The sequence below is a fragment of the Thermobia domestica genome, chromosome 1, assembly GCF_964235325.1.
Source record: "Thermobia domestica chromosome 1, izTheDome1.hap1.1, whole genome shotgun sequence".
NCBI classification, from domain to species: domain Eukaryota; kingdom Metazoa; phylum Arthropoda; class Insecta; order Zygentoma; family Lepismatidae; genus Thermobia; species Thermobia domestica.
The window spans coordinates 231,074,143-231,101,364 of record NC_137454.1 but is presented as its reverse complement, the minus strand read 5'-3'; the positions used below and the strand labels follow the sequence as shown (position 1 = coordinate 231,101,364).

Below are 27,222 nucleotides of genomic sequence, written 5' to 3'. Positions count from 1 at the left end.
AAAATCCCTTTTGGGAAATTTTGCGCCCTGCAGAGCGGCCCAAGCTAAGACTGCACATTAAAAATACTATTGGGTATAGGTATTTTTGTACCAAATTTCATTGCGATATTTCCAATAGGTATGAGGAAAAATATTTCCTTACAGTGTTAGTTATAATTGCTTTTGAAGACACAGTATCATAGAATTGAATACAACAGCTGAACTTTTCTGATATTACTACGCAAATCATTCAAAATAACTAACTAACACAATTACCTGTTTATTGTATAAATACCATAAACCAAAACTAACTTCTTAAAAACACTCTCTATGACATCGAAAAGCAAATTTCGTTGAAAGCAGAACCAAGCTCGGAACAAGAACTGTCTTAATATAGAAAGAAAAGAAAATTTTGTAAGATGCATTTCTCAATATTTGTGCTTGAACTATATAGCTCAAATTAATACAATAATGAAAAATCTTTTTACGAATTCTACTTCCAAAGGAAAATAACAAAATATTGTCACGCTTTTTACAAAATACGTGACTGTGTCCCAAGGCTATTATCCTCCTCCCCCACTCGCTACAATACATATTCTGTTGTTGGCTGATATTCCAAAGAAATGTAAGGAAACGCTCCACTTTCAAGCAAGCATATATTTTCTGGATCATTCTAATAGTTGGAATATGTGCGTGTATCAGATGATAATACACGTTCGTTAAAAATTGTTAAGTACGCTAACTCATGTAGTAGAATTTCTTTACGAGACTTATATTAAAACAAATACATATTAGAAATTGACTTACTTAACACTCTTTACAAGCAAGGATTTTAGGTTTTATTCAAGGGGACTTTCAATACGCAGAGAGTGAAAAGTAGTACTGCGTAAATACTTATAACTCAAATTAAGCATCACGGAGATGTAGCTCCTTTCAAAATTACGTTGCTTCGGAGGATTTTTCCCGTGTCGTTTCTTGAAATCATCCCTGCATCATGCACTTCACGAGCACAAAAATCGAGGAACAAATTTCCTAGTCATCAGCACAGTATGACATAGCGACCAATTGAGGGAATATCTACGAATAGAGCTCTTACGAATTAGTTTTTGTTTTCATATAATTTGGTATAATATAGATATAAAACTAAGATCTTGTTACATATACTTGTTTGAGGAACGATAACTTCTTAAATTATTTAGTAAATCAGAAGATTGGAAAACGAGAACTTTAAGAGTAGCATTGAACAAACTTGTAAAACACTGACGATAATAAACAAAGCATTTACTGAAAAATTGAATTCTCGAAAACAAAACCATAATTGAAATATTTTGAGTAAGTTCTGAGTGTAAACAACTTGTGCATAAACGACACGTTCATTTAAATGTTCGATGATTATAATTAAGTACAGAGTAGTGTATTTGTAAAATGTATGGTTGAGATTCCGCACTTCCAGAAAGATCATTATTCCAATCTGATGCAGTTTTAAATAGATAAAAGGTTTTCGAGTACTTCATAAAGTTAATATTGAAATAAGATAGGCAAAAATATTTTTAAAAAAACATGGAACTTTCATTTAACTTAAAAAAACAATTTACTTCCCAGAGTTTGTTATATTTTTCCATTTTTTGAAAATAATTTAAAAATTACTCAGAAGGAAGTTCGTTTAAAATAATATCTAATATGACAAATCATAAGGAACAATGGTTTAAATTAAATTTAAAAATACATTTTTGTAGTACACGTTACAAGAGATTAAACGAGAAGTTTCTTTTTCGTGTCACCCTGTTTTATTTTTCATGGTCCGATTTACTTTATTTTTTTTAATCAGACTAATGTTTGAGTTCCTGATTCGTTCGTACTTTGAAGTTTTCTGTTTTTATTTTCGGATTGTCCACCTTCACTTATTTAGTTGCATCCACTGGCATTAGCCACCATTTGCGCTATCGATGCATTCAGATAGTCCTGTTATTTTTCCAGCTGTTCTTCAGGTCAAAGGTCAACCCGCATCCCTGCAGATGACCTCGCTCCAGTTGCCAGGTCCCAGGGCTCGAGTCTCGGGTCATATCTCGAGGATAATTTCCTGGTCTACCAGACTGTCAGTCATCTCGTGGACAGGATTGGGCAGGGAATCGTCGATAACTTCGTTCACGTCATCAAATCTACAAAGAGACAAAAAGAGAGAGAAATTATATTTAGATTTCAATTAACACGCAAACTTTTTTTTGCGCATTAACAATATCAGAGTTAAAATAATATCGTTTTAGTGCAATACAATGCTGTAACCTTTTCTGTGATGTTTTGACTAAACCACTTAAGAGAGATATACGTATTTAGAATAAACCAAAATAAATATTACAACATTTTCTGCTTCGACGAGAAAAATCAATGATCTCGGAGTTAATGTAAGAGTAATAAAGTGAAAAATATTGGATTATGTAGTTGTTTTCAGCTACTCAAATGATGATGTAGGATTGAGCTTTTACAATCTAAAAAAAGGAGAAACGGAAGGAGAAAAGGAGGGAAGTAGGGATGCGCACGAGACGAGTCGAGACAGGATTTTCCTGACAAAATTCGAGTCGAGACACGGCTCTTCCAATAGAGAAATATACATTTTTTCGAGTCGAGACATCACTTTTACAGCACATTTTCGAGACGAGACAGCCACAAATCTTATCTTGTGCGCATCCCTAGAGAGGAGGGGATAAGTTAGAAGAACAGAAAAAGTAGCCGAAATAAGAACTGGAGCTTTCCTGGTGTCGTGGTTAATATATTTGTTCTCGGGCAATCCGCCAGGTGAATTCTACGTCGTTCTACGTTTCGAGAACCATCAACATTGCTCTCGTCTTCAGGGTAAAGTATGAGAGACCAAACAAATCTTTATTATATAGATACTGGCAGGAAAGGAGCGGAATTTGATTGGTCAATAGTGATGTCCAATCAGTGCCAGTAGATTTCCTCAATCGATTGACTAGCCTTTGGCCAGCTGAGGGTCTCGCCCCCAGGCCTCAACGTTTGTTCGGCCTAAAGCCTTGCATCTTCTATATATCAGCCTTTACATGAAGAGTGAATTTCGTGCACTTTCGGTGGCTCAGTGGTAGAGTGTTCACCTCTGGTGCATGGGGTCCCTAGTTCGACCCCAGTTCGCGCCAATCGAACTTTGTGGTGGACAAACACCGTGTGCGTGGATTTTCTCGGGGTTCTCCTGTTTCCTCCCACTTTCTTAATTCCACCGTTTCATTCATTTCTCATCACCACCGTCTCCTTTAGCCTAACCGGCATAACCGTGGGACGTAAAACTCAAAGATTTCATTTCATTTTTCCGTGCATTTCCTCTTACTATTTCTTGAATTTGGCCAGCTGGAGCCTTTGCCCCCAGACCCCGACGTTTGCTCGGCCTACGGCTTTGCACCACTAAACCCACAATTCTACGAAATTTTAAGTTTCATTTTCTATGTCAACTACATTCAACCATAAAAGAAAAGATTCTGCATCCCAAGAAAACGCCCGTTTAAGGTTGGTGTAAAGGGACAAGTTTTGCCAATAGATGCCACTACAGTCTTAGTATTTCTCTCATGTAATTTTTACCTTTCACAAAAATTCACGATTTCTCTTATAAATTTCAACTTACAGACTTCAAACTTTGAGAGAAGGAACTTCATAACCTATCGAAGGCAACAATCCGTGCCGATTTTTTATTTATAATTTTCTTCATTGTTGAAATAGCTTGATTGTTGAAATGGATATCCTAACCTTTAGCAATGGAACTGTTTCAACAATGAAGAAAATTATAAATAAAAAATCGGCACGGATTGTTGCCTTCGATAGGTTATGAAGTTTCTCCTCTAGAAATTTGAAGTCTCTAGGTTGAAATTTGTAAGAGAAATTGTAAATTTTCGTGAAATGTAAAAAATACAAGAGAGAGATATGAAGATCGTAGTGACATCTATCGGCAAAACTTGTCCCTTTACACCAACCTTAAGTAACACGAGGACTTTCTACATCCTCCTTTAAACCCCCTAAAAATGAAAAATATTCATTTTTGGAAATTTTCTTGAGGGTTGGTCCCGAAAGGCTACTATGATGCCAAATTTTATAATTCTAATCCTTCCCGAAATACTACATTTTAGGGTCTAGAATATGTACCATATAAATAACATGGGAAATATTTTACCACTCTAAAGTTGGAAATTTTTAGTTTTAGTGATTTGTTAAATAATCATGTAAAAAAACGTACAAATATACCGAATTTCAAGTTTTACTCCACTTCCAAGTACTTAAAACATAAGATTATATGTTCAAAAAAACCAATTTAAATAACATGTGGAATTTCTTCATCCCCCTTCAGACCCCCTAAATATTAAAAAATATTTTCGTTTGGCTGTTTCGCTATGAATTAATCCGGAAAAGCTACAATCATACCAAATTACAACTTTCCACACAAACCGGAAATATCCGTTATTTTATGTCTGAGGTCATGTAGTTTTATATACAGGGTGTTAGTGAACTATACCCTGTAAGAGGTGGTACCTCACATTAAAATAAGAGAAAAAGTTCATACGGACCTATGGCTAAAAGTGCATAGTTTCAGAACTAGGGTGTCCAAAATCGCGAAAAAGCTAAATTTCAAGAGGCCCTATTACGAATTCCAGAAACTATGGATGGTGGTCCTTATCAGCATAAAGGAAACACGCATACACAATCCAAAAGTGCATATTTCATCAATTTTCAATAAGTGTAGAAGGTATTCCCTACAGGGTGTAATTCTCAGATGTGATATCAATAGAATTTTCAGATATACCCTAATTTCAAGGAGGGTTCAAAGTAGGCAAGAGGTAAGCCTTGACAACAATTGACATTCAATGTTCAGAGGAGAGTCGGAAGTGTTAAGAACTTGCAGCTCCATGCATTTTTTGTGTTCGGAATAACATGTGATGCGATGTATTTCGTCATGGTTTTCCCGAGAACGAGAGACGGTGCTGATGATGATCCCTAACGCTTCCGACATTATGTCAAATGATTTCATGTTCACTGCTAACAAGGCTTATCATTTGCCTACTTTGGTCCAATCATAAAGTCAGAGCATATCTCAAAATTCGGTTAATAACATGTCTGGGAATACTCTGTACACCAATTGAAGGTTAATGAAATATGCATTTCTGGATTGCGTATGTGTGACTTCACAGTCTCTTAAATTCGAAATAGAGCCCTTGAAATTTGGGGTTTTCGCGATTTTGGACAGCCCTAGCTCTGAAAGTATGCACTTTTCCCCACAGGTCCATATGAACTTTTTCTTTTATTTTGATGTACCGGTAACGAATCGCCTTTTACAGTTTGTCGGTTAGTTCATTAGCACCCTGTATAGTTAGAAATGGGATTAAGAAATGATTTTTGCCATATTTTAAGGTTATTGAAATGTTTATTTATGACACATGAATAAAATCGCCAGAGTCGTAGTATTTGAAAAAACTACCCAAAGAAGAAGAAATAGAACTCACTACAAAGGGTAAATTACCAGTTGTAGATTTTTCATGAGCATTTATTCCATATTTTATCCCACGAGTAAACTATTTCTTGTGGATTTTTATGAGAAACTATTTATCCCATATTTTAGGGTTATTAGTGAAATATGAACAAAAATCGCCCTAGTCATTTGTGAAAAAATCAGAAAAAAAGTTCATTATCAGTGAAGGAAAGGACTAGGTAATCTTATATAAAAAAGAACTTAGTTTAAAATTTGTTTCTCTCGTCGGCATTTAGGTGAGAGTGTGTATTTACCGGTACGATAGAATGGACGTATAGTCTGGCAGACATTGAAAGATAATTTATTCGTCGTGTAAGGAGCATACGACATGTAAATCTGTTGAAATCTTGAATTTGATTTATTAACGATATTTTCTTCTCTCTTATTGTCGTACGAAAATAAAAAGTGTTTTGTGATGAAAGTATAAAACTTATTTGTGTTAGTTGTATAACGCTCTTGCTTTCTACAATTCAAGACTACAACATTTAGTTATCTCTAAAACCATTGTTCATTCAAATCAAATTACGCAATTAAATATGTTACCGATATTTATGTTGATACTTAATTTTTTATACCGTGTGCGTGGGTTTTCTCGGGGCTCTTCCGTTTCCTCCTACTTTCTTTATTCTGTCATTTCATTCATTTTTCATCATCACCATCTTCTTTAGCTTACATGGCATAACCGTGGGACGTAAAACTTAAAGATTTCAATTTCATTTCAGTTAAATTTTTCATCTCATTTCAAAGTTTCATGTACCAATGTAGATATATAAAGGGAGAAGAGGAAATCATTTGGCTTTGAAACAGGAGCAATTCTCTTTGAAAACTTATTGAGCGTCTGTTGGTGGAGTAAAAATTAAGAACACGTGGATCCTCGTTATTCTACTGGGACCGCCTGTGCTCCGAGCGGAACAAAAAACGATCTGTTTACTCGTCGTGTTAAAAAATATTCTACAGCGTTTCTTCCTTTAATATCCCGTCTTAGTTCTTTTAGAAACTGAAAATTTATAAAGAGAGATTAAATTGGGCATAATATTCATAATTAGAAGAAATGTTGAAAGACTAATTCCAGAAGCTATAAATTCCAGTTAACACTTTAACACAATATACTAGGAATTTCTACTAAAGGTGAACCTAACTAGAAGTTAGAAGTGTTTTAAGAACAACTGGTTACTCTTAGTTAACGCTGAAACTAGGAAACTAATTAAAAGAATGGGAAATTATTAGACAAAAATTAAGCATCTTTGTAATAGGATGCACACACTTCGTTCCTTGAGTAGCAAATCTTTGCGTGGGAAAGTCCTTTGGCGTTCTACGTAGTTGGAAATCTTTTAAAGGCCTTATAAGAATTGCCTCTTTGTTCCGTTTAAGGTGAAATTTGGCCTCGGTCCAGAAGCCATGACACTCTTTGCTTCGACAATACCACCCAAGCTGTCAGGTCAAGCGTTCCTTCTTCTTGTTCGAGTCGTTTAGTTCACGAAAATTGGTCCCTGCTCGTTCCTTCAATTCACAAGATGAGGAAGAAGAGGAAAAAAACGGCCCCACGTAAATTACACCTGCAGATTGGAGATTTCGAAAGGCGTTTCTTTTTTATATAAGCGCCTCTCCTCCTCCTCCTCGTTCGTTCTAACTTCCTCCTCTTTATATCGTCTGCAGATGGTTGGTATGTCCTTTTCTTTTCGGGTCTAATATCGTTTCGTGGAAAGCAATGAAAATGAACCAGCATCCTTTCTCCGTCTCTCAAGATTAGCGAAATATAGAATTTATTGACATTTGGGTAATATGACCGTTCTTTCCAGCAGCCTGATGAAGGTTTAATACAGCATTAATAAATGATTCAGATCGTTCTGAAGTAAACAGCACTTAATACTGTTGGAAGTTAAGAGTGTAATATAGTTAACGTCAAATATTTTGGTGAAAGGAGAAGAGATCCCATCAAAAGGTAGGGAATTAGCGTATTCATACACTATTCTGTTCTAAAATACATCATTTCTGAGAAAAGAAAAATCATTGAAAACGTCTATACAGAATACTTGGAAATCTTAGTGTTTTTAAATTTAAAGACTTGACAAAAGTATGTAGAATAAACAAACGGAGAATCAGTGGCAGCATAAGGATCCCACAGACACAGCACTGCAGTGTAGAAACCTTTAACAAAAATTGACGATATTTCCAGAAACTATCATGTACTATATAAAGAATTATATAAATGACACATTACTAACAATTAGAGTGTTCCAACTTCAGTTCTGGATGGAAATTCTGAAGAAATCTACTCTCGCAATTGTATATGTTATACTAGGTATAACATATCAATTGCAAAATGTATAGTGACTGAGAATAAACAATCACTAGTAAAACATCAATCCAAATGCAATGGCAGAGGAGAGTGAGTTTCTTTTGCCTGAACGAAAGTCACGTTCAAAACCATTTTTCTAATGTTAGAGACTTCAAAACCTGTGAATAGGACATCAAGCTGCGACTTTAGTTTAACAATAATAATTGCTCTTCTTAAATTTAACGAACTTACTTAATTTTATACATAACTATCTATCAAATTACAAATTCTCAAAACAGACATGATATTAATTACTTCATTCAAAATTAATTACTTCTTTTTAACAGCACGTTAGACCAGCCCGAATAATCCTTCTATGAAAGAAGCTTCCCAGTTCGTTCAGAGAGCATGTTTGCTGTCATTGCTCCCTCTTTCCAAATCACATTGAGTATCATGTTTGATATGATAATTGGTTGTCGCCTGTGATATCCTGTGGGCACATATTTTTTCTATTAATTAACCCTGACTTCGTGCAGGGGAACTAGGGAAGAGAGGGATACCACAAATTTGATCAGAATTGTTGCTCAAGAATTTTGAGGAAAGGACCTTCAAGTAGGCTGAGAAGTTGAAGGGATGCACAGTCGACTCGAAGGAAGATAATGATTATGAGATCCTGATTGGATTGGCGTAACTTAAGATTTGAGTCATTTTTAGGCTTTTGGCTCTTCGGAAATAAATATCTTCATTATTGTAAGGTACCTCCTTTTGTGCACAGGGTCCTGGGTTCGATTCCTGGTGGAAAAATCTTGAAAGCTGTAAGAATTTCACTTTAAACTGTACGTCTTATAAAGTCTCAGTAATAAAAGAGGCGTTAAATTTCACTCAAACCAACCAGCCAACTACTGCTTAAAAAGATTTTCAGTTCCGTCACAAGAAAAAAATTGTTTTTCCCATTTGACTTGAGATAATGACTTATTATTTACTTTATTCTTTCTAATTTAATGCACATTCCTAAGTGTTTTATTCTAACATATGTCATTAGACCCCTTATTATTTTAACTTCTAACTAGACTTTGTAACGATGTTTGACAAGAACTATAGAGGCAGAGAAGAGAGAGAAAGATTTGTTTTTTAAAAAAAAGAAGTTTAGAGATCTTATAATTACGGTGTAGTTCCGCCGTGCTAAGAAAAAGAGCTATGGTGCCTGTTAGTAGCTGGTTTGGATACGGGTATCCATAACTACTTCAAATGCCATGTGGAATACTTCTAATGCTCGATGAGAAACATCACTAAGTGAAATACAATGTTACGTGGATACATGGTTATGCGGAACACCACCGTAAGTGGGTTAGCACCCCGACTAGAAAACCTGAAGATAAGTGCAACTTTATATAACGGGCAATACGTCGTCATAACCAAAGTTTTGTAAATTGGCCTATATTTCCGTGTTGTTTAAAAAGGCCCTTCTGTGTGAATTTTATGATCAATTGGCTAATTTTTCGCAAATACATATGGTTGTTAGATTTGACCTTCATGATATATTGAGGAGGATTCTCTCTCTGGTTCTCTCAAATCTATTAATTTCCTTTGACGAAGTAAATGGTTGTAATATGTTATATGTGATATTTAAGAATAACAAATTGAAGCATCTATCACCGATAGTTGTAAAAGGAATTTGTACATTTGGTAAGTGACCCATTTATATGCATTGAATATATTGTATTTGACAAATAAATTGACTAGAATAGATTGTTTGTTCATTACCCCTTAACCGGGAAATTTTCAATCTTACGTTTATCACGTGTTGGGTAATTTTCCATCTAGTAAACCAGTAGGAATGCTGTCAATAAATGGCAGGTTGTTTTCACCCAACTTGATGCGTACAAGCGGACTACACAAGGAGAAAAAGGAAACGCTTAAAAGCGGTTTACTAATAAACGTTATATCGGCCGTGACGCTTATAAACGGTCCACCCGCTTAAGGGGTTAATATATGTTCAAATATTTAAATTTTGCTATGTTGTTAGATGAAGTGTTAAAAATGAGGGGAACGCGGGTGGACGGCATTCCACCGTTTCCAAAAAATATCCGTGGCGTCCCCTCACAAAGGTATGCACGGGGGACGGCGTGACGTCATACGTCCCCTACTTTTTCAAATTCACTTTTACCCTTGGTTAGATGTTGTATGCTATATTAATTATCAGTTTTGGCATATATATAAATTTAAAAAATCACATGCAGCCTTTTCTTTCTCATAAAATACATATCATTAAATTCATATTATTTAGTACGCAGGAATATGTTTACTTGTATTTGTTTAAATCTCTTCCTAGTTCTGTTTAGCATTACAAAATCAGAATTGCAATACCCTAATGACTTTCAGTCCCTTAAGTTTTATAGTGTAGTGAGTGTTGTGGGCTATTTTACTTGTCCCGGATTCATTTCCACACAACGATTCTTCTACTCCTATTCATTAGGACAGGGTACGTTTGCAATTTCCAAACTCAGAAGTCTTGTAAAAAGACTATGATCGTCTGCTTGTCAAGGACGGCAAGAAATATCCAGAAACGTTTTTTTTAATCGATTCAGCGTCCCAAAAATAGGTTCTATCTTATTCTATATTCAAACCGAAAGTAGTAGAAATTAATCATTTCCAGTTTCAACATTGATACCATAGGAAAAAAAAAACAGATAGGGACAAGTGGTATATTCGAATCGATTCATCGTCTCAAGATAAGATATTAACTTCACTCGCGTCTTCGTACTAAAACCGAAAGTGTACTGCTACAACCGCTTACAATATTGATAGTCTTAGATCGTAAACGGTTTTCTGGAATCGATTGCGTTTTAATAATGTACTCCGTTAACCCTCTAGTTAGTTCTAAAGTGCTTGAAATTAAACACTCCCGCTTTCAACTTTGATTGCCATAGAGTAAACTTTGTAAGAAATAACGACAAGCGATTTTGTGGAATGGATTAAGCTCTCAAGAATGGATCTCATCTTCTCCATTAACTCTCTATTCAAGATGGAAGTTGTAGAAAATAACAATTTTTGGTTTCAACGTTAATCACTATAGAACAAATACGATAATAAATTGTGATAAGCGTTTTTCTTTTTGGAATCCATTCAGCGTATAAACAAAATATGTCATCTTCAGTTCCATTTTTCTACTGAAACCCGAAGTGATAAGAAGTTACTATTGCTTTCGGCTTCACTATGGATTTCAACAGACCCAAATTTGCAAGATATATAGAGAAGCAGTTTTCTGCAATCTGAAAGTTGAAGAAATCCACTATTATTTTTAGTTTGAATATTAACCTTTATATAACAAACCTGTAGGAGATAGCAAGAAATAGCTTTTTCTATATATGGCTTCAACGTTCCAAGGATAAGAACGGTTTTATCCACGCGATTGCGGTAGTGATTGCTCGACCGCTGCGGATCCGCTAGTGTCCTTGTCACCTTTTTAGAAAGAAACGTCCACCGAATTGACTAGTACAATACATTTTATTATTCAATTCGATGGACGTTTTTTTTTTTATCATGGAAACCAATCCGATGTTGTCCTTTGGTGTCTTTTCTTTCATTCTACATTCCGCAAACTTATAGAAACCTCCTTCGTGTTGTTTCGTATGACATTTCGAAAATGACAAGGAAAAACAGTCATTAGCTTAAATACTACTCTCAAAAATATTACCCTACTAACATACAAACATACCTTGCAAACTAGATAGGGCAAAACGGGCAACAATCGGTGTTTTTCTCTAACAGATAACATCCTCTAATATCACATCCAGCACACAGTAGAACTGGACTTGCCTGGACTCGAAATAAAACTCTACATGAAATTCAATATCAAGTATACCAATTTTGGTTTTCGATCTAATTTTGTTTATCCACATATGGACTGGTAGATGAAAGTGTATTAGAGTTCCACGTATGTGTCGTGAACGAAGAATGTATAACAATGTCCTGTACAATCATTGTTGACACCTAACAACGAAACATTATTTAGTTTTCACATCATGAACTTTGTATGTGCTACCGAGGTAGATACATGGCCTTTTTCCACCGACTTTAATCTTTCACATTGGTAGTAACAGTAGGCCCAACCTTTATAAGCTGCATGACAACCTACCAATTTCTTCAAGCCTTACGTCTTTCCTTATTAAATGCGTAATTTATTTCATATTTGTGATAATTTCGAATTTTGAGGTTTTGGCCAGGTTTGAGGGGTGTCTGGACCAGTGTGCAGCGGTCGGAGTTTCAGACCGCGGCAATATGAGATCCGGATCGCCGTTGAAAAAGGACTCATTTGACTCAATGCCGTTGGAAAATGCGGCGGTTTAGCAATCGCTACCGCAACCGCGTGGATAAAATCAGCCTAACTTTCATCTCTAACCTAAATCCTGTATTATTGTAAGTTACAGAACTACTACGACGTTTTTTACTTTTGGGTTCACATCTTTGGGAAGTCTGTGATGATTTCACAAAGTAAATAAAAAAATCCCTTGTATTAATTGTTATTCCTCCTTATATTAGTTAGATTATGACTTAATGCTCCTTTCAGCATCGAGGTTATATGACACGTGGAACAACAGCTTAACGTACATTTTAAACCATATGAGTTCACGCGGGGAATTGAACCAGGGTCTTCCGAGTAGCCGCATGAGAGTTCAATTTATGATTCGTGGCTGGAAAACGCATTTTGTCTATATTGCTTTTTTTCATCTTCTTATCTTGAAAAATCAAAACATTTATGTTAGTAACATCTAAGATTGTTTAATTTTTTATTTTTATTTTAGCGTTCTTTTCTCTTCACGTGGCACGTGTGCAATAAAAAAATATATAATAATCAATTCACAACAAAAACTAGGGGATATAAATGAAAAATATTGAAACGAAACATAGTATAAGAAGAAAAGGGAAAAGTTTCATTTCTAAAGTGAACTGTCCACAACTACTATACGAAATCAGAGATATTATATAGCCATATGGTTTTGTGATTAATATTCTGGAAATTCTTTATGTTATAATGTTATTAAGTACTACTAATTCTTGCTAGTTGACTAACCCCCTATCTTAATTAGTGTTTTTTAAGAATAATTTCATCTGTTGCTATTATTAGTTGGGAAAATCGTCACGTGAATATGTTTTTTCTAGATCCAACAAATAAAATTGCGTTAGCTTCGTCTGTAACAGTAGTTCTAGATCCATTACTACTAGCATAATTGAAAATATTATAGAATTGGCAACAATAAGTTGAATAACATGGTAAAGACCATTGGTTTGGAAATTCCTAGTGCATATATGAGGCTCCGTTGCAAGGTCTACGCTGTATTGCACTGATTTAAGCAATGTTTCACAGAAAACTGGTATCATGATTGGTTTCAAACGAAATTATTCTATAACTTCTGCAAAGCAATCTTTTTTTAGCCGTTTGAATTTGTTATTAATATATGTTTTCTACAGCAACATCGCCAACATCGAGATCTTTCACACATTTACAGCCGCATAATTTTATTTTAGTAAATTAGCATTATTTTACCACCTTAAAACAGGCAATAAAGAATCAATATGTCACTATTTCTTGTTTGAAAATACATAAGTTTCTCTTTCACACCAGTTTCGACCAGTACATACAAGTACATATTTCTTTGAATATTTTGACCCTACTGATGCTTATATTTTTAAGTCACGAGCAGTGGTGATTTCAGGAAATTTTTCCCGAAGGTGTGCTTAAAACACGCGAGGGGAGAAAAATAGTACTGTCGAAATAAAGATTACCACACTGAACATGAAAAGATATATGACGCTTGGATGGAGATTTCAAACTCCTAGACGAGGAAGAATCCCTCTTCCGAAAGACACTAGACATCGTCATTACCCACGAACAAACTTTCTTTATTCAGCGACACGAAACTATTTTCAATTCGTGAACATGGAGTCCATTTATCCAGTAGAAGAGGGTAGTAGGATTTCAAGTTTACTAGTGGTGGTTAAAGAGAGAAATTTTAAGGCGCAAAATACATGAATTGCGTATTATAGTTTAATATTTAAAGAAGCAAATTATTTCACACCTACAGAATTGACAGGATAAATTTTCCTTATTTCCTCCTGAGGATTTGCTCCTAATTTTATAAAGTGGTAATAAGCAGTAATGAGAAATAAAGTTAAATCTTCTAGGAAAAAGTAAAGTTATTTCAATGATTCTTTGTTTAGTAAAAAATAATTTAAAAAAAATCGGTACTGCAGAGTCTAACAAACCAAACCTACTGTGGGCTGAGAAGGTAACGAGTTACCGAAAATGTTGAGTTTTACGAAATAAGGAATGGGTATTGACAAACCAAATATTTCACTGCGTAGTGTCTATTGCTTTAATGTTAATTTTTTAGCATACAATTGATAGTTACAAAGCTTCATGGAAGCCTGCTAACAGCTAGCAACAATAAAAAAGGAATGGAACTAGTTAGTGGCAGCAGCTACCTGACTTTTTTCAGCTATACTTTTCTGATTGGCGAATGGGGTTAAGTTGAAACTTCCACGAGAAACCAAAACTTTGTCACCAAATTTGTTAGACAGATTTAAACATTTGTGTTACACAATGAAATGGACAAAACCTTGAAAGAAAGTAAGAAATGTTTGAAGAAAACTGGAAAACATGCAGACATTCACACGCACAAATATGTATTGTAATTTCAATAATATATTAATTAAAATATATATATTATACGATTGACAGATATCCTGTATACAAAGAATTATCCTGTATTTTACAATCTAGTTTCCTGTCGCATATTTGTCTTGAATTTACTTACTAGTGCCGATAGTGTATTTGCTTTTTAGTGTTGCAAGACAAACAGTTGTTCAGAATGTATGAATGAATGAATTTTCAGTTTAGCGTCCCTTTCAGCAGCGAGGCTATGTGAGACGTGGACCTACTGATTAACGTGGAATCCGAACCACATGAAACAGTTGTTGAGAAATATCAAATCAGAGATAAATACACTAATGGAGACATCGTTTATTATACATTGTTGTTAGAAAGGGTTTTATAAAGCTCATGAAACATGTTATGAAGTTCATCAAAATGGTCAAATAATTAACCTCTTCCGTAATCAGCGACTACGTGCGTATGTCAAGATGCCTGTGCCAATTAATACCAGTGACGTATCTGCGTACGTCACGACTTCTCTCTGAGAATTTTGTTCTTGCTTGGTGTTACGAGGCAGCATTTGTTATCACTGGATATTTTAATGTGGCAGTTTGTCATATTTATTATACCAGCACGATATTTGAGGCCAAATATCCGATATTAGATCCTAGAAGATTGAAACTGGTTAAGTGTATTGTTTACGAAAAGTTAATTAATTGTATTGTTAAAAGCTAAAAATAACTTCTGTATTTTATGTGAGTTTAGCGATGTTGATTCAGTTCTTTCAACATGTGCCCTGTATTTATAGTGGGAAATATGGCAAATCTACCCATACTGTGATGTGTATTTGGTGTTAGAAATTATTAGAATCTAGCCATTAATAGACCACCACATTATTTCAAAGAATGTTCTTGTTAATGAGTAGAATTTAATCAGAGAGCTATAAAAAATGATTGTCAAATTACACGGAGTATAGACTTATCGGGGGACGAGTTTGCGGTACTCAAATGTACATTCTACGTGAAGAGAGTATATTTTAAATTTCCAAAGCTTCAATTACTGTGTACGTACAGAAGTTTTCCCTATTTCTTCCTCATGATTCGCGGTTGGATTTACGAGGGATTGTAAGTAAGTTCTACCATTCAATACGTTAAAGTTGAGCGAAAGCAAAGCTCTTAATGTGGTCATTTGGACTTTCCGCAAGTTCTACTAATACCGAGAAAACGCTTGAAGCAACCACCATAAAATTTTTCACACTGATAATGAAGACTGAGAAAGTGGTTTGTGTCAGTGCTAGGATAACTTCAACCTTTGGGAAAACTCATTTCATTGGTGAGGGAAGCTAAAGGCTTTACCTAATGGAATTAATAAAATATGCTAAATCTATCGTTTCGAGATGCGAAAGATTTAACTGGGCATAGGGAAAACACATATGGAGGGAAACTAAAAGATTTCTGAAAAATGTGATACGATCAATTTTTTAACTTGACATTCTATGATTAATATCTTTGCCTGAAAGAAACAGACAATTAATGAAAGTGAATGATTATAAATAAAATTGATGGAATGAGAATGTGAAGGGAAATGGAAAAACCTCAAGAAAAATATGGACACAATTTGTCCACCATGACATTGTTGCTAAACATGTCTATCTCACTATCCAGTGGTATTACAAGAAACTTACAGAACAGCTGTTTCTCTCATACACATCAAAAATGTGGAAACATACAAATAAAAGGTAGAATTTTAAATTAATTGCGAAAGTAACACTGTAGGTTAGTATTACAGATGGGGAAAAGCTTTTAAGACATGCAATGTCGATGGCCGCCATCTTGAAATCTGTCATTTTGAATTCACTTTCATTTTCTTAAATGGAAACCATATGCTGTGATATCCTGTTTTCATCTGAAATTTTCTTAGGAATTCAATGCTCTGTGATAACAGCCATACTCAAAACTTATGGTGACTGTAGCCAGAATTTTCGACTTATTTCTATAATGAATGTTACTCCGAAAATTTTCGAAAAAATAATGTATTAATATGTTTACAAGATAAAGTATGAATATGATATAAATCAATATGGGTTCAAGAGTTGCAAATCTGTAACAATTAATTTAGCAAGTAAAATGCATAACTTATTTCCACTGATACTTACAGGTGGTAAAAAAAAGAAGATGATGCTACTTATGTAGAGTTTGCCAAAATTTTGTCAAATTGCCTCATTGCTTATATAATATAAATAAAATAAAGAGTTTGTTTGACTGTCTGTCTGTCTGTATGCGGCCTGGGGACCAGACGATTGGACCGAGTGTCACCAAATTTGGGTCACGGGTACCGTAGTACAGGCCCCAGACCAAGACGAAACTTTTTTTAAATTTTGAACCAGAGGGATCCCCGGGGGGTCATTTACTGGGACAGGTAGAAGTAGTAGCAAATGACCGATATTAGGTCGAATTCATAGTTTTCGCAGTCGCTGAGATCAATACTGACACTTGGAACGGGGGTCACCTCCGGGGGAGGGGTTACCGACACGAAAAAATAATCCCAAATGACTGATATTAGTATCAAATTCATAATTTTCACGGTCGCTGAGATGAATGGTGATACTCCCACAGGCGTTGACATGCAAATACAGCCTCCATGCAAAGAATGGGTATTTCAGCTAGTTACTAAATAAACTGAGGATATATAATCTACCTGACAGTGTTATTAATTTGTTAATTTCATATTTAAATAATAGGAAATTTATACTAAGGTATAAAGTCTTCTTTCTTCTACCAATAGGTTCTACAAAGCTCAAATGTCGATCCGTTGTTGTTTCTATTACATATTCTGATATCTCTGAGAATTTAACATATAGGTATCTACCCAGGTTTTATATGCAGACGATATAAAGATTTTTATGTAATTGAAAGAAATTCAGTATCAAGTTATTTTGCAAAGAATACACTGAAAATAATTTTCTTTTTTTGAATTTTAATATGATTCAAGGAATAATGTTTTCAATGAAAATAAATTGATTAATATACAAATGTATGTCATCAAGATATCAGTTTTTTAAGCATGCTAATAATTTAAGAGTAATACAGGGTGTCCAGGATGGGACTGACGGTTTTTTAAAAGCGTATAGTTCTAAATGATCAGAGATACAAAAGAAGAAAAAACATTCATATTGAAGGAAAACTCAAAAAGTTTTGTTCAGCAAATTTTCACACTTGAACAACTATCGGTGACGACGCTAGTATCGCCGATAAACAGAAATAGCGTCGGCAATCGGAAAGGCATGATGCGTGTGCCTCCACGCTCTCTTGATGTTATCCCTTGGACTTCTTCCTGTGGGGGTATGTCAAAGACCTTGTCCATTCTAGTGAAAAGGTGCGTGACCTTGATGAACTGAAGAAACGTATTAGGAATGCGATTGCCTCAGAAAAACTTCAGATGTTACAGAATACGTGGAGAGTGATTTAGTTCAGGCTAGATATTGGAAGAGTTATAAATAGAGCTCACGTGGAGTTAGACTGAGTTAGAATGACTTGTAAGTAAGACCAAATAAACTTTTTGAGTTCTCCTTTAAAATGCATGTTCTTTATTCTTCTGTATCTCTGACCATATTAAAACTATACACTATTAAAAACCGTCAGTCCCATTCCGGACACCCTGTATTGAATAACAAGTTGCTTTTCCAAATAGTAATATCAAGTAGTGATATCAAAAGCCAGAAAGAATTTAACTAAGTTGAAATTGCTCTGTCGAAATTTCAAAACTATTATCACTTACAAAATTCATAATATATGTAATGTCACATCACATTTGGAGTACTGTGCAGTTATCTGGAATATAGCATCTGAATATTTTGGTAATTTTATGAAATCAGTTCAGAATGTTTTCTTAACTTGGCGAAGATGGAAATTTGAAGAACTAAGGAAGATGAGCTTGTCAGATGTTGGAAAAGATTTGAATCTTGCACTTCTGTCTGACAGCTGTTGTCTCTTCTACTTAAAATCTTTTTCCGAGGTTCTTCATGGTGATTTTGTTTTGGAAAGTGATCTCTTAATAGGAGTTTCTTATAAAACTTTTCTTTTGTTAGAATTTGTTTACAAGCTTTCCCTTTATAATAGTATTACGACTGGAAATAAATGTCATCCAATATTAGATTTGATTTCAAAAACAACTTTGATCAGGTGTATCTACATTTAAAAAATATTTAAATAATTTGTAATGATTTTGTGTTTTTAAGTACTTTCTATTCATTTTTTGTTGGTGCCATTTATCATCTCTTTCTCTTTTCCATTTTCTTGACTTTTTACTTTAGATAAGGAACCGACACCCTTCTTCTTTAGGACTTAGGATTTAGATTTCTGGGCTTTCGGGATCTATGATCATGTTAACACGTCACATATGAGGGATGATATGTCTTGGCGATCACATTATCCGGGGAAACGGAAGGAAGAAAGGTGTGGGGAAGGAAGGAAGCGGCCTGGGACCTATATGTTGGATACCACTCCGGCCTACGCCGTAGCACCTCTTAAACCCACAACACCATCAAGTTTCAAGTTGTTTCGTATTTCAACTATCTACAAGATCAGATTTTGTATCCCAAGAAAAGGCCCATTTAAATAACATGGGAATTTCTTCATCACCTCTTTAAACCCCTTAAAAATTAAAAATATTCACTTTCGGCAATTTCCCTGTGTACGTTAGTGCCGGAAAGCTACCATCATGCCAAATTTCATCATTCTAATCCTGCTGGAAGTGCCTAAACATTCTTACCCGCATGGGAAAGATTTTTCAGTTCACCGTAAAACCGCTCTAAAGTTGGAATTTAAATTTTTTTTTGTGAATTTGTTAAATAACCCCGTAAAAACGTCCAAACATATCGAATTTCAAGTTTTTATTCCAATTCTAAGTACCTAAAACATAAGATTATAGGTCCAAAAAGACCCATTTAAATAACATGGGGAATTTCTTCATACCCCATTTAGATCCTCTAAAATTTAAAAGTACTCACTTTTGGCAATTTTCCTGTGGGTTAGTCCCGAAATGCTATAATCATGTCAAATTTTAACTTTCCACGTCAACCGGAAGTACCCCTTTATTTTATGTCATTCCATATAGTTATATACATATATATATATATATAAGACTAACGATTAATGTACCGAATTTCATATCTCCAACTTTTAGAAAAAAAAAACTGAAACATATATTCCTTTCGTTTTAATTAGGAGTTTATATACAAAATGTTTCATCTCTAACATAAGGAAGTTCTTATATTGGGACTTTTCTGAACAAAGTCTCGGGAATTTGGATATTGTGGAAATTATACAAGGTTTTCAAAAATGTTGAAATAATATTAAATTTTATCTATTGCGGAGTTTATATACCAAGTATCATCTCCCTAGCTTCAGGAATTCGTAAGATACTTTATTTCTCCAAAGTCATTTAAGCCTTTTTACTTCTTCCTTAGCATTCATGTTTCTAGAAATTCCTTCTTATCATTTAACTTCGACACAAAAGGAGTTTCTTCAAATTTAAATTTCACGTTTCTATGTACACTAGTACAGCCTGGGCTGTGATTAGTGAGTCAGTTTTATCCTTAAGTATACGTATAATAGTACAGACATGCTTTGACGGAAGTGACTTCCTTGACATTATGAAATAATAGTTCGCTTGTGTGTTAACAGTATCTATAATAACATTTGCTTTATTCTGTTTCTTTTCTGCCGGTGTTTTAAAGTTGCTGAATACGAGTGTATTTTATATATATTTCATATCTCTGTTGCGAACTACAAAAATAGTGTGAAATCTTCTATTTCCTCTTGTATATGCTATGGTTTGACTGTCCTTTACGTTTAACGAAGTTTCACGGAAGGCTAGCCTTAATCAACTTCGTCTGTCTTCGTCATTTCGCTTCGAATTTATGTATTGTGTTCTTCTGAACCAAATAATTCCTTCTATGAACGATGACGAAGTGATCTGTCTCCACTTATTCTCACGTAATTAAGAATGGGCTACAAAAGAATAACTTTCACAGTGTTCATGGAGAGTCTAAAATTGAAAAGGTACTATTGCTTGCCTCACGTTTATACGCAACATTATAAAATAAATCTTATATTAAGAAAATACAATGTATATACAATTGATTAGGAACATAATTTTGAGCTCGACTTATAAATATTTCGATAGGTTTAGCCTCATAGTCTTAATAGACCTTACATTCCTGAATATGACGTATGATTTTTATATCATTTCAGGCTTAAATATGACCTAGAGCTAAAATATAGTTCCAATATGCATTTACGCATATGAATGATAAGGACCGTATTTTAGTGTTAATCGGAGCCAGAAATGTGAATTCTTGTGAAATATCTTGTGAAATATCACGGAATAAAAATATGAAATGTTATTGAAATCCGATTCTTAGTTATTATTATTAACCGCCATTTTCTTCGAGCAATTGTGTAAAAGCATAAATCATACAATTTAAATGAAAATAAGTAGGATCAAGCCATTCACTTACTATTATTAATCTGTGTTATAGTTTTCTCAATATACTTTTGCCTTAATCAGACACGTTACGGAAGAAAATTCAAAGAAAGGTTTAAATATTTCAGAAAATTAGAGAAGGTTACTTCTATCAAGCAGTAAAATTCTTCCCTTCATTCTTAGTTCTAAATTTTTTAATTACGAGCGTACCTGTTTAAATCTTAAAACTTTGGTTCAATCAGCAATAAACCTTACATTATAAATACCGTAGATAACTGCAAATAAAAGAAAGAAGGTGTAAGAAGTAACTTCCTCTCAATTTCTAAAATATTTAAGTCATAGCCTTAGAACTTTCTTTCGTAACATTTATGTCAGATTTAGGTAATGATATATTTGCCAAAACTGTAACACAGATTCCTAATAGTAAATGTACGATTCGTTCAGACTTACAGAATGCTAATAATAAATGTTTGATTCTTTCAGACTTACAGAATACTAATAATAAATGTTTGCTTCGTTCAGGCTTACATATTACTAAAAATAAATATTCGTTTCGTTCAAACTTACAGATTACTACTAATACATATTTAATCCACTCATTCTTACAAATTAATAAGAAAGGTTTGATTTGTTCAGGCTTATAGTTTACGAACAATAAATGTTTGATTCATTCAGTCTTACAAATTATTAATAATACATGTTTGATTCGTTCAGAGCTACATATTACGAATAATAAATGTTTGATTCGATGAATCTTACAAATTACTAATAAGAAATGTTTGATTCTTACAGACTTACAGATTACTAATTTTAAATGTTTGTTTCGTTCAGACTTAATTTTTATTAAAGTTATACGTGATTCCATGGTTACGATGAACAATTTTCAATTGTACGATATCTGAAGCTCTCCTGAAGAGCATTTGGAAACAGCAATGTTATTTCGAATTTTACCTGCAGGAAGTGGGAGGGGGAAACCATGTTCTCCATCGAAATAAGAATTTTACGTTTCTTCTATTCGTATTTGACAATCTCAGAGAATCTTGTCCCCCAAAATGACGCTCCTGCTTCGAAATATTGGCAAGCGGTAAGTAATGTAAAGTACACGACTATTCCTTGAACTTGTTTAGCCCATTTTATCGACACCAAAGCTTCTGGTAGTTAAAATCGGATTTAAAACTTCAGTTTATATTGAAACGAGAAAGGAACAAACTAAAATTAATCATCATAAAACACAATTACTATCTGTTAGAATAGATTGTAATGTTTTGTATTATTTTCAGGCAGTAGCATTTAATACCCATATTCACTCAAATTAGAAGAGATTAAATTAGATTACATTCAGATATTGTTTCATACAAGCCATCAGGCAACGAAATAGCTGATGGTGCGAGCATTAAGTTGAAAACAAACTACAAACTCCCAATTAATGACGCTGCATTTACTCGTTATATTAATCCCGCTACCTTGTTCTTAACGAAGCAATGAAATTTTGCTACAAAGACTGGTTGCTTTAAAGCAGAAGTGAAGTCAAGAACACCGTAAATCAAACGCGGAAACAATTTATCAGAATCAGCGTATTGAATATTACTTTATGGTTAGCTGTCAAGACAACCTAACCAGTTTCCGCATAACTGCCTAGAAGACTTAATTAAAATACGTGCCAGCTTATTAATTATCGCTTTTTACCTTAATTAGAGGAAGAAATAAACATTTCATACAAACAATATACAAATAAGACGTAATTTTTACTTGCATTGGTATGCACAATCTGCACGATACAATATCATTAATTAAATAATTAATTAAATAACTTTAAAATAAATAAAGAGTTGTATTGGACAAAAACAAAGCCCAATTTATATTGAAAATAATAAGTAGCATTAATGTAAGCTGAATATGTCGAATAAAAGAAACTGCAGATATATACATCCAGCGATCAAAAAGTCAATCAAACCACGATCAAATATTTAATCTTATTTATTTATTTTGCAGGTGACAAATAGTGGTAATTGGCTGGTTCCAGTGAATAACCAGATAAGTCGACTTTTTTTGAAAATTGAGATTTTACAGGTATAAGCTTATTTTGATGAGTTCTACATTGTGTACAAGCGGCTAAGGTGAATTCATAAAATTGAGGAAGTTACAGCGTATGGTTATGTCAGAATTAAGCAGGTAACTGCTGTAAAATTTACCTTTAAACTGCTCTCCTGTAAAATTTACTTTTCCCGACTTAACCGGTTATTCACTGGAACCAGCTAATTAAGACAAGAAACATTTAGTACGTATCACAGCAGCATGTTGTACAGACTGAAAGAGAGAGGTTTCATTTCAGAAGAAAGAACTGTGAAATCACCGAGGTATGTACGACACCATTCAACGACCTATGGACAACATTTCGTATGCAACGTACATGTATGAAGCACTAAATGTTGGTCAATTTTCAAAGTCTTTTGTATCACCTTCATAGGTTGTGTGATAAATATATCGGGGAAGAATTGATCAGTTTGTCAAATGTGTGAATGTGAGTTGCGCTGATTTTGAGTTTAACGTCCCGTTCAGCAGCGAGGCTATATGAGACGTGGACTTACTGATTAACGTGGAATTCGAACCACATGAACTCCAGCCGGGAATCGAACCCGGGTCTCCCACGCCAAAGGCGCGTACGCTAACCGCTTAGCCACGGAGGAGCTCAATGTGTGACTGTGGTCGTTAAAGCACAATAACAGAAAAACAAAGAAGTCCATACTTAGAATGAAAATATATTTCGAAAGGTTACATATCAATTACCTTTTCCTCATACCGTTTACTCCAACACCCTCCAAGTCATCTCGCGCTTGAACTCGATAGTGCGTCGGACGGAAGTAACATGACAGTTGACTACCAGCTCAGTTTACACGTAAGTAGTACAATTGAAAGTTACTATATTGCAGTTTTTCATATTCTAATAACATTTTAAAATAATGTCTCGAACTGGAAAGCATAAATGCCTTGAATAGTAATAATAATAATAATGTAATTGTAAGTTTTTGTGATTAACATGTGAATGAAACTTTTCAATGAAAAATGAAACTTTTTATTTTGTCTCGTTGTTAGCCGATTTCAACAATGACAGTGGTAGAATCTTGTGTAGTTGGACTGTTGCAGCCGTGATTGCGTATAGCAAAAGAGACAAACTATCTTCAGTAATATGTGCCTCGAATATGACTACGGAACACAAAAGTTACAATTTCACCTCTTTAACTATTTATAGATAAGAAGAAATTGAAACGAACAAGAAATCAAAAGCACCTCAAGGGAGAATAATTATTACATAATAATAATATAAAGAAAAATGTAGCCATTGCCCTCTAATGCACTTACACTGAGAAAAATCCGTTATCCGTACAATGGTATATTGTACAAATATATGGTATCCTCTTGCTTACTACAGAAATCAGTATGGAGCATACGTTATTCATATGCTACATACCCACTGCCGTTGCAGGATGTCTGACATCGAACAGTTTTCCGTATATCACCTGCACATATTTATGTTACATTCCTCAGCTATATACCTCCATTTATATATGAGATCCTGACCGCCTATATTGTTTTATACGGAAAGTATGTACAGATTGAACACTTATATGGACAATATTATGAAATATGCGTTTTCAGTTATACGTCTGTTGTACGTTAAGTCCAAAAACTACAGGAATTATGCATATAACCTGCCTTTTTAAGTACGCCACCTACAATTTTTTTCTCAGTGTACATCTAAGGTACCCGATATCGCGCTTCAGCCCGGACAGCCCCTTTTCTAATCGTTGTCTCGTTTTCCTTCCTTATTCTCATTAGGACGCCTAAATGTTTTGTTTTTAGGCAAAAATGAATAAAGTGTCCCATGAGTGTTATTCAAAATATAAATTATAAGATATATATTATAAATATAAATTATACAAATTCTACACTTTTTCGTTAAAATGACTATGTATAGAGTTATTTTTTGTACCGATACTCATTGGAAACTTTTAAACCATACAGCTTTCCCTGTTGGTTTGGTGGTTATTGCGTATGTTTATGGAGCACGTGATCCCGCGTTCACTTCCTGGGATGCGTGAAGATCACAAAAATAATTTACCATCATTCCCTTTCATAAATCTTCTGGATTATTTGGCATAAATGTTACGTCTATACCAAACTTGATCTTGTAGTTAGTCTGTTTTATGTGAAATAATGAAATATAACATTTGGATATTATATGTATTTATGACACAATATTCAAATTTTCATAAACTTGTCTTCTTCAGAACTTGTCAGAGTGCAATAAATATTTTGTATTCTTTGCTTTATAATTTTAAGAAATACTGATATTATTCATGCAGTACAAAATGTGTTCATTTTGTGAACCTGTCGTTGCTATTACAACCATATAAAGTACCGTGTTAGATAGACCTTACACTGTTTGTTTACTGTTTAAGTATTCGCACAGAAACGCTAGAGGATAATAAATATGGCAGAACACCTGTAGAATATACAAGAAATACGAACAACATGGAACGAGCAGCAGATAGTAATACGAACTGTCTACATATATTGACCTCCCCAAATTCGAATATGATGTGGTCAATTTCTTTCACCTGCCTTCTTTTCATGTTTTTTCTTCTCTATATTTTCCTAGAGAAGAAACAAAAAAAGTATAGATAGAGAAGCTACAACCCAGAGAGAGAAGTTTTGTTTATTTATGGGCGGTAACGTAAATTCTCCTTCAACTTGGTCGTAAATCCGGCGGCGGCCAAATTCATCGCTCGTGTTTTCTCCGGCTACCTTTTGCCCTTTCTGTCTCTCTCGGCCAATCTCGTAACATCTCTTCCTATTTCTCTTCAGATGACGCGGAAGAAACTTCAACATCATTTCAGGAAATCAGTTTTACGAGAACGCAAAGTGGGCCATAAAAAGGTGGAGATGTGTCTGTTTTTTTTCTTTTTACCTTTCTTTCTCTCTATCTATCTGCTGTTCCCTACTTTCTACCAATTCGGCGTTAGATCGTTCCGGTGACAACAATAATACAATCTGCTTCTGTACATTATCTCCCAATAAAATAGGAATAAACAGCGCGATTCTAGAAGCTTGTTTCATATCGGTTTCATTGCAGCTAAATTGTGTGATACATATATATCAGTATAAAGAAACACAGCGCAATTCCCATAAGCAACACAGTTTCCTAATTTGAAAGCACAAATACAATTCTAACAATTATGCAGTATATATATATATATATATATATATATATATATATATATATATATATATATATATATATATATATATATATATATATATATATATATGCCGTTAACAATTCATAAGGAATATTGCTGCTTTGGTTATTACGTAAGGAAGAGAAAACTGAAATAATGCGATACATAAAATACAATATGCAATGCCGGATTCAGACTTTTCTTCTGAAACAGCGTTTCAGATTCCAGGAGAGTAGACCTTCCAAACAAGAGAATACTATAAAATAGAGATTCAGTTACAAGGAAATTATCTAGTCTCCTTAAACAATGCTTTTGAAACTATAATTGTATGAATGAACTGATGATTTGATATAGGCCCGTATACACGGGGAGTCTAGGGGTGCCGGGCACCCCCAAATGTTTGCTGTAGTCCCTAAAATTTTCACGGTAGGCTTGCAAATGGACTATAATATGGTGATGAACTATAACATGGTTGGATCGGCCCTCCTTAACTTCTACCGGCCCCCCCTTAACTTGGACTGGCTACCGGCCTGATTTTATATAATAAAGTATGATATATTAAAGTACGTATGCAAGTGTATTTTTCTTTATTTCAATTTAATATCTATGTCTTAATGCAGAAGCGTGATTGGAATATGCAGTATCGGATTTGCTTCCCGGTAAGGGTTCAGAAGATACTATTCCTACGCAGCATTTTGACGCAAATCGGGAGTAATTGAATTAACAAGTAATGCGTACCAGTACAGAAAGCTATAAATTGTAGAGTTGGGAGCATATGTGCTAACTCTACGTTATTTAGTACAGCCTCGCCATTTGGTCCTTGCTGAGGTATAGTCCCCTGTTTACTTTTATGCAAGAATAAGTTATTTAATGAATTATATAATGGTAAGGCATTTTAGTTTATTTATATGTAATAGTAAATAATTAAGAGCTGAAATGGGATGTTTACTTTCAAGCGACGATAGGAAAGGAGAAAATATGGTGATTACGAAAAAAAAATCGAATTCGAGATTTCAACGAATTTACGTGTTTCGTGAATTCACATACCGAAAGGATAATTTTT

At 34.3% G+C, this 27,222-nt stretch overlaps 1 protein-coding gene across 1 annotated transcript in view; it reads right to left on the bottom strand.

Annotated features, from left to right (window-relative positions):
- Nucleotides 1–389: 389 nt before the first annotated feature.
- The window catches only part of LOC145667152 (uncharacterized), an 805,536-nt gene continuing 778,703 nt past the window's right edge, over nt 390–27,222 (bottom strand). The window contains exon 6 of the mRNA XM_081734895.1: nt 390–2,138. Coding sequence (XP_081591021.1) covers nt 2,039–2,138 — 100 coding nt within the window. The 3' untranslated portion in view covers nt 390–2,038. The remainder of the gene's footprint in view (nt 2,139–27,222) is intronic.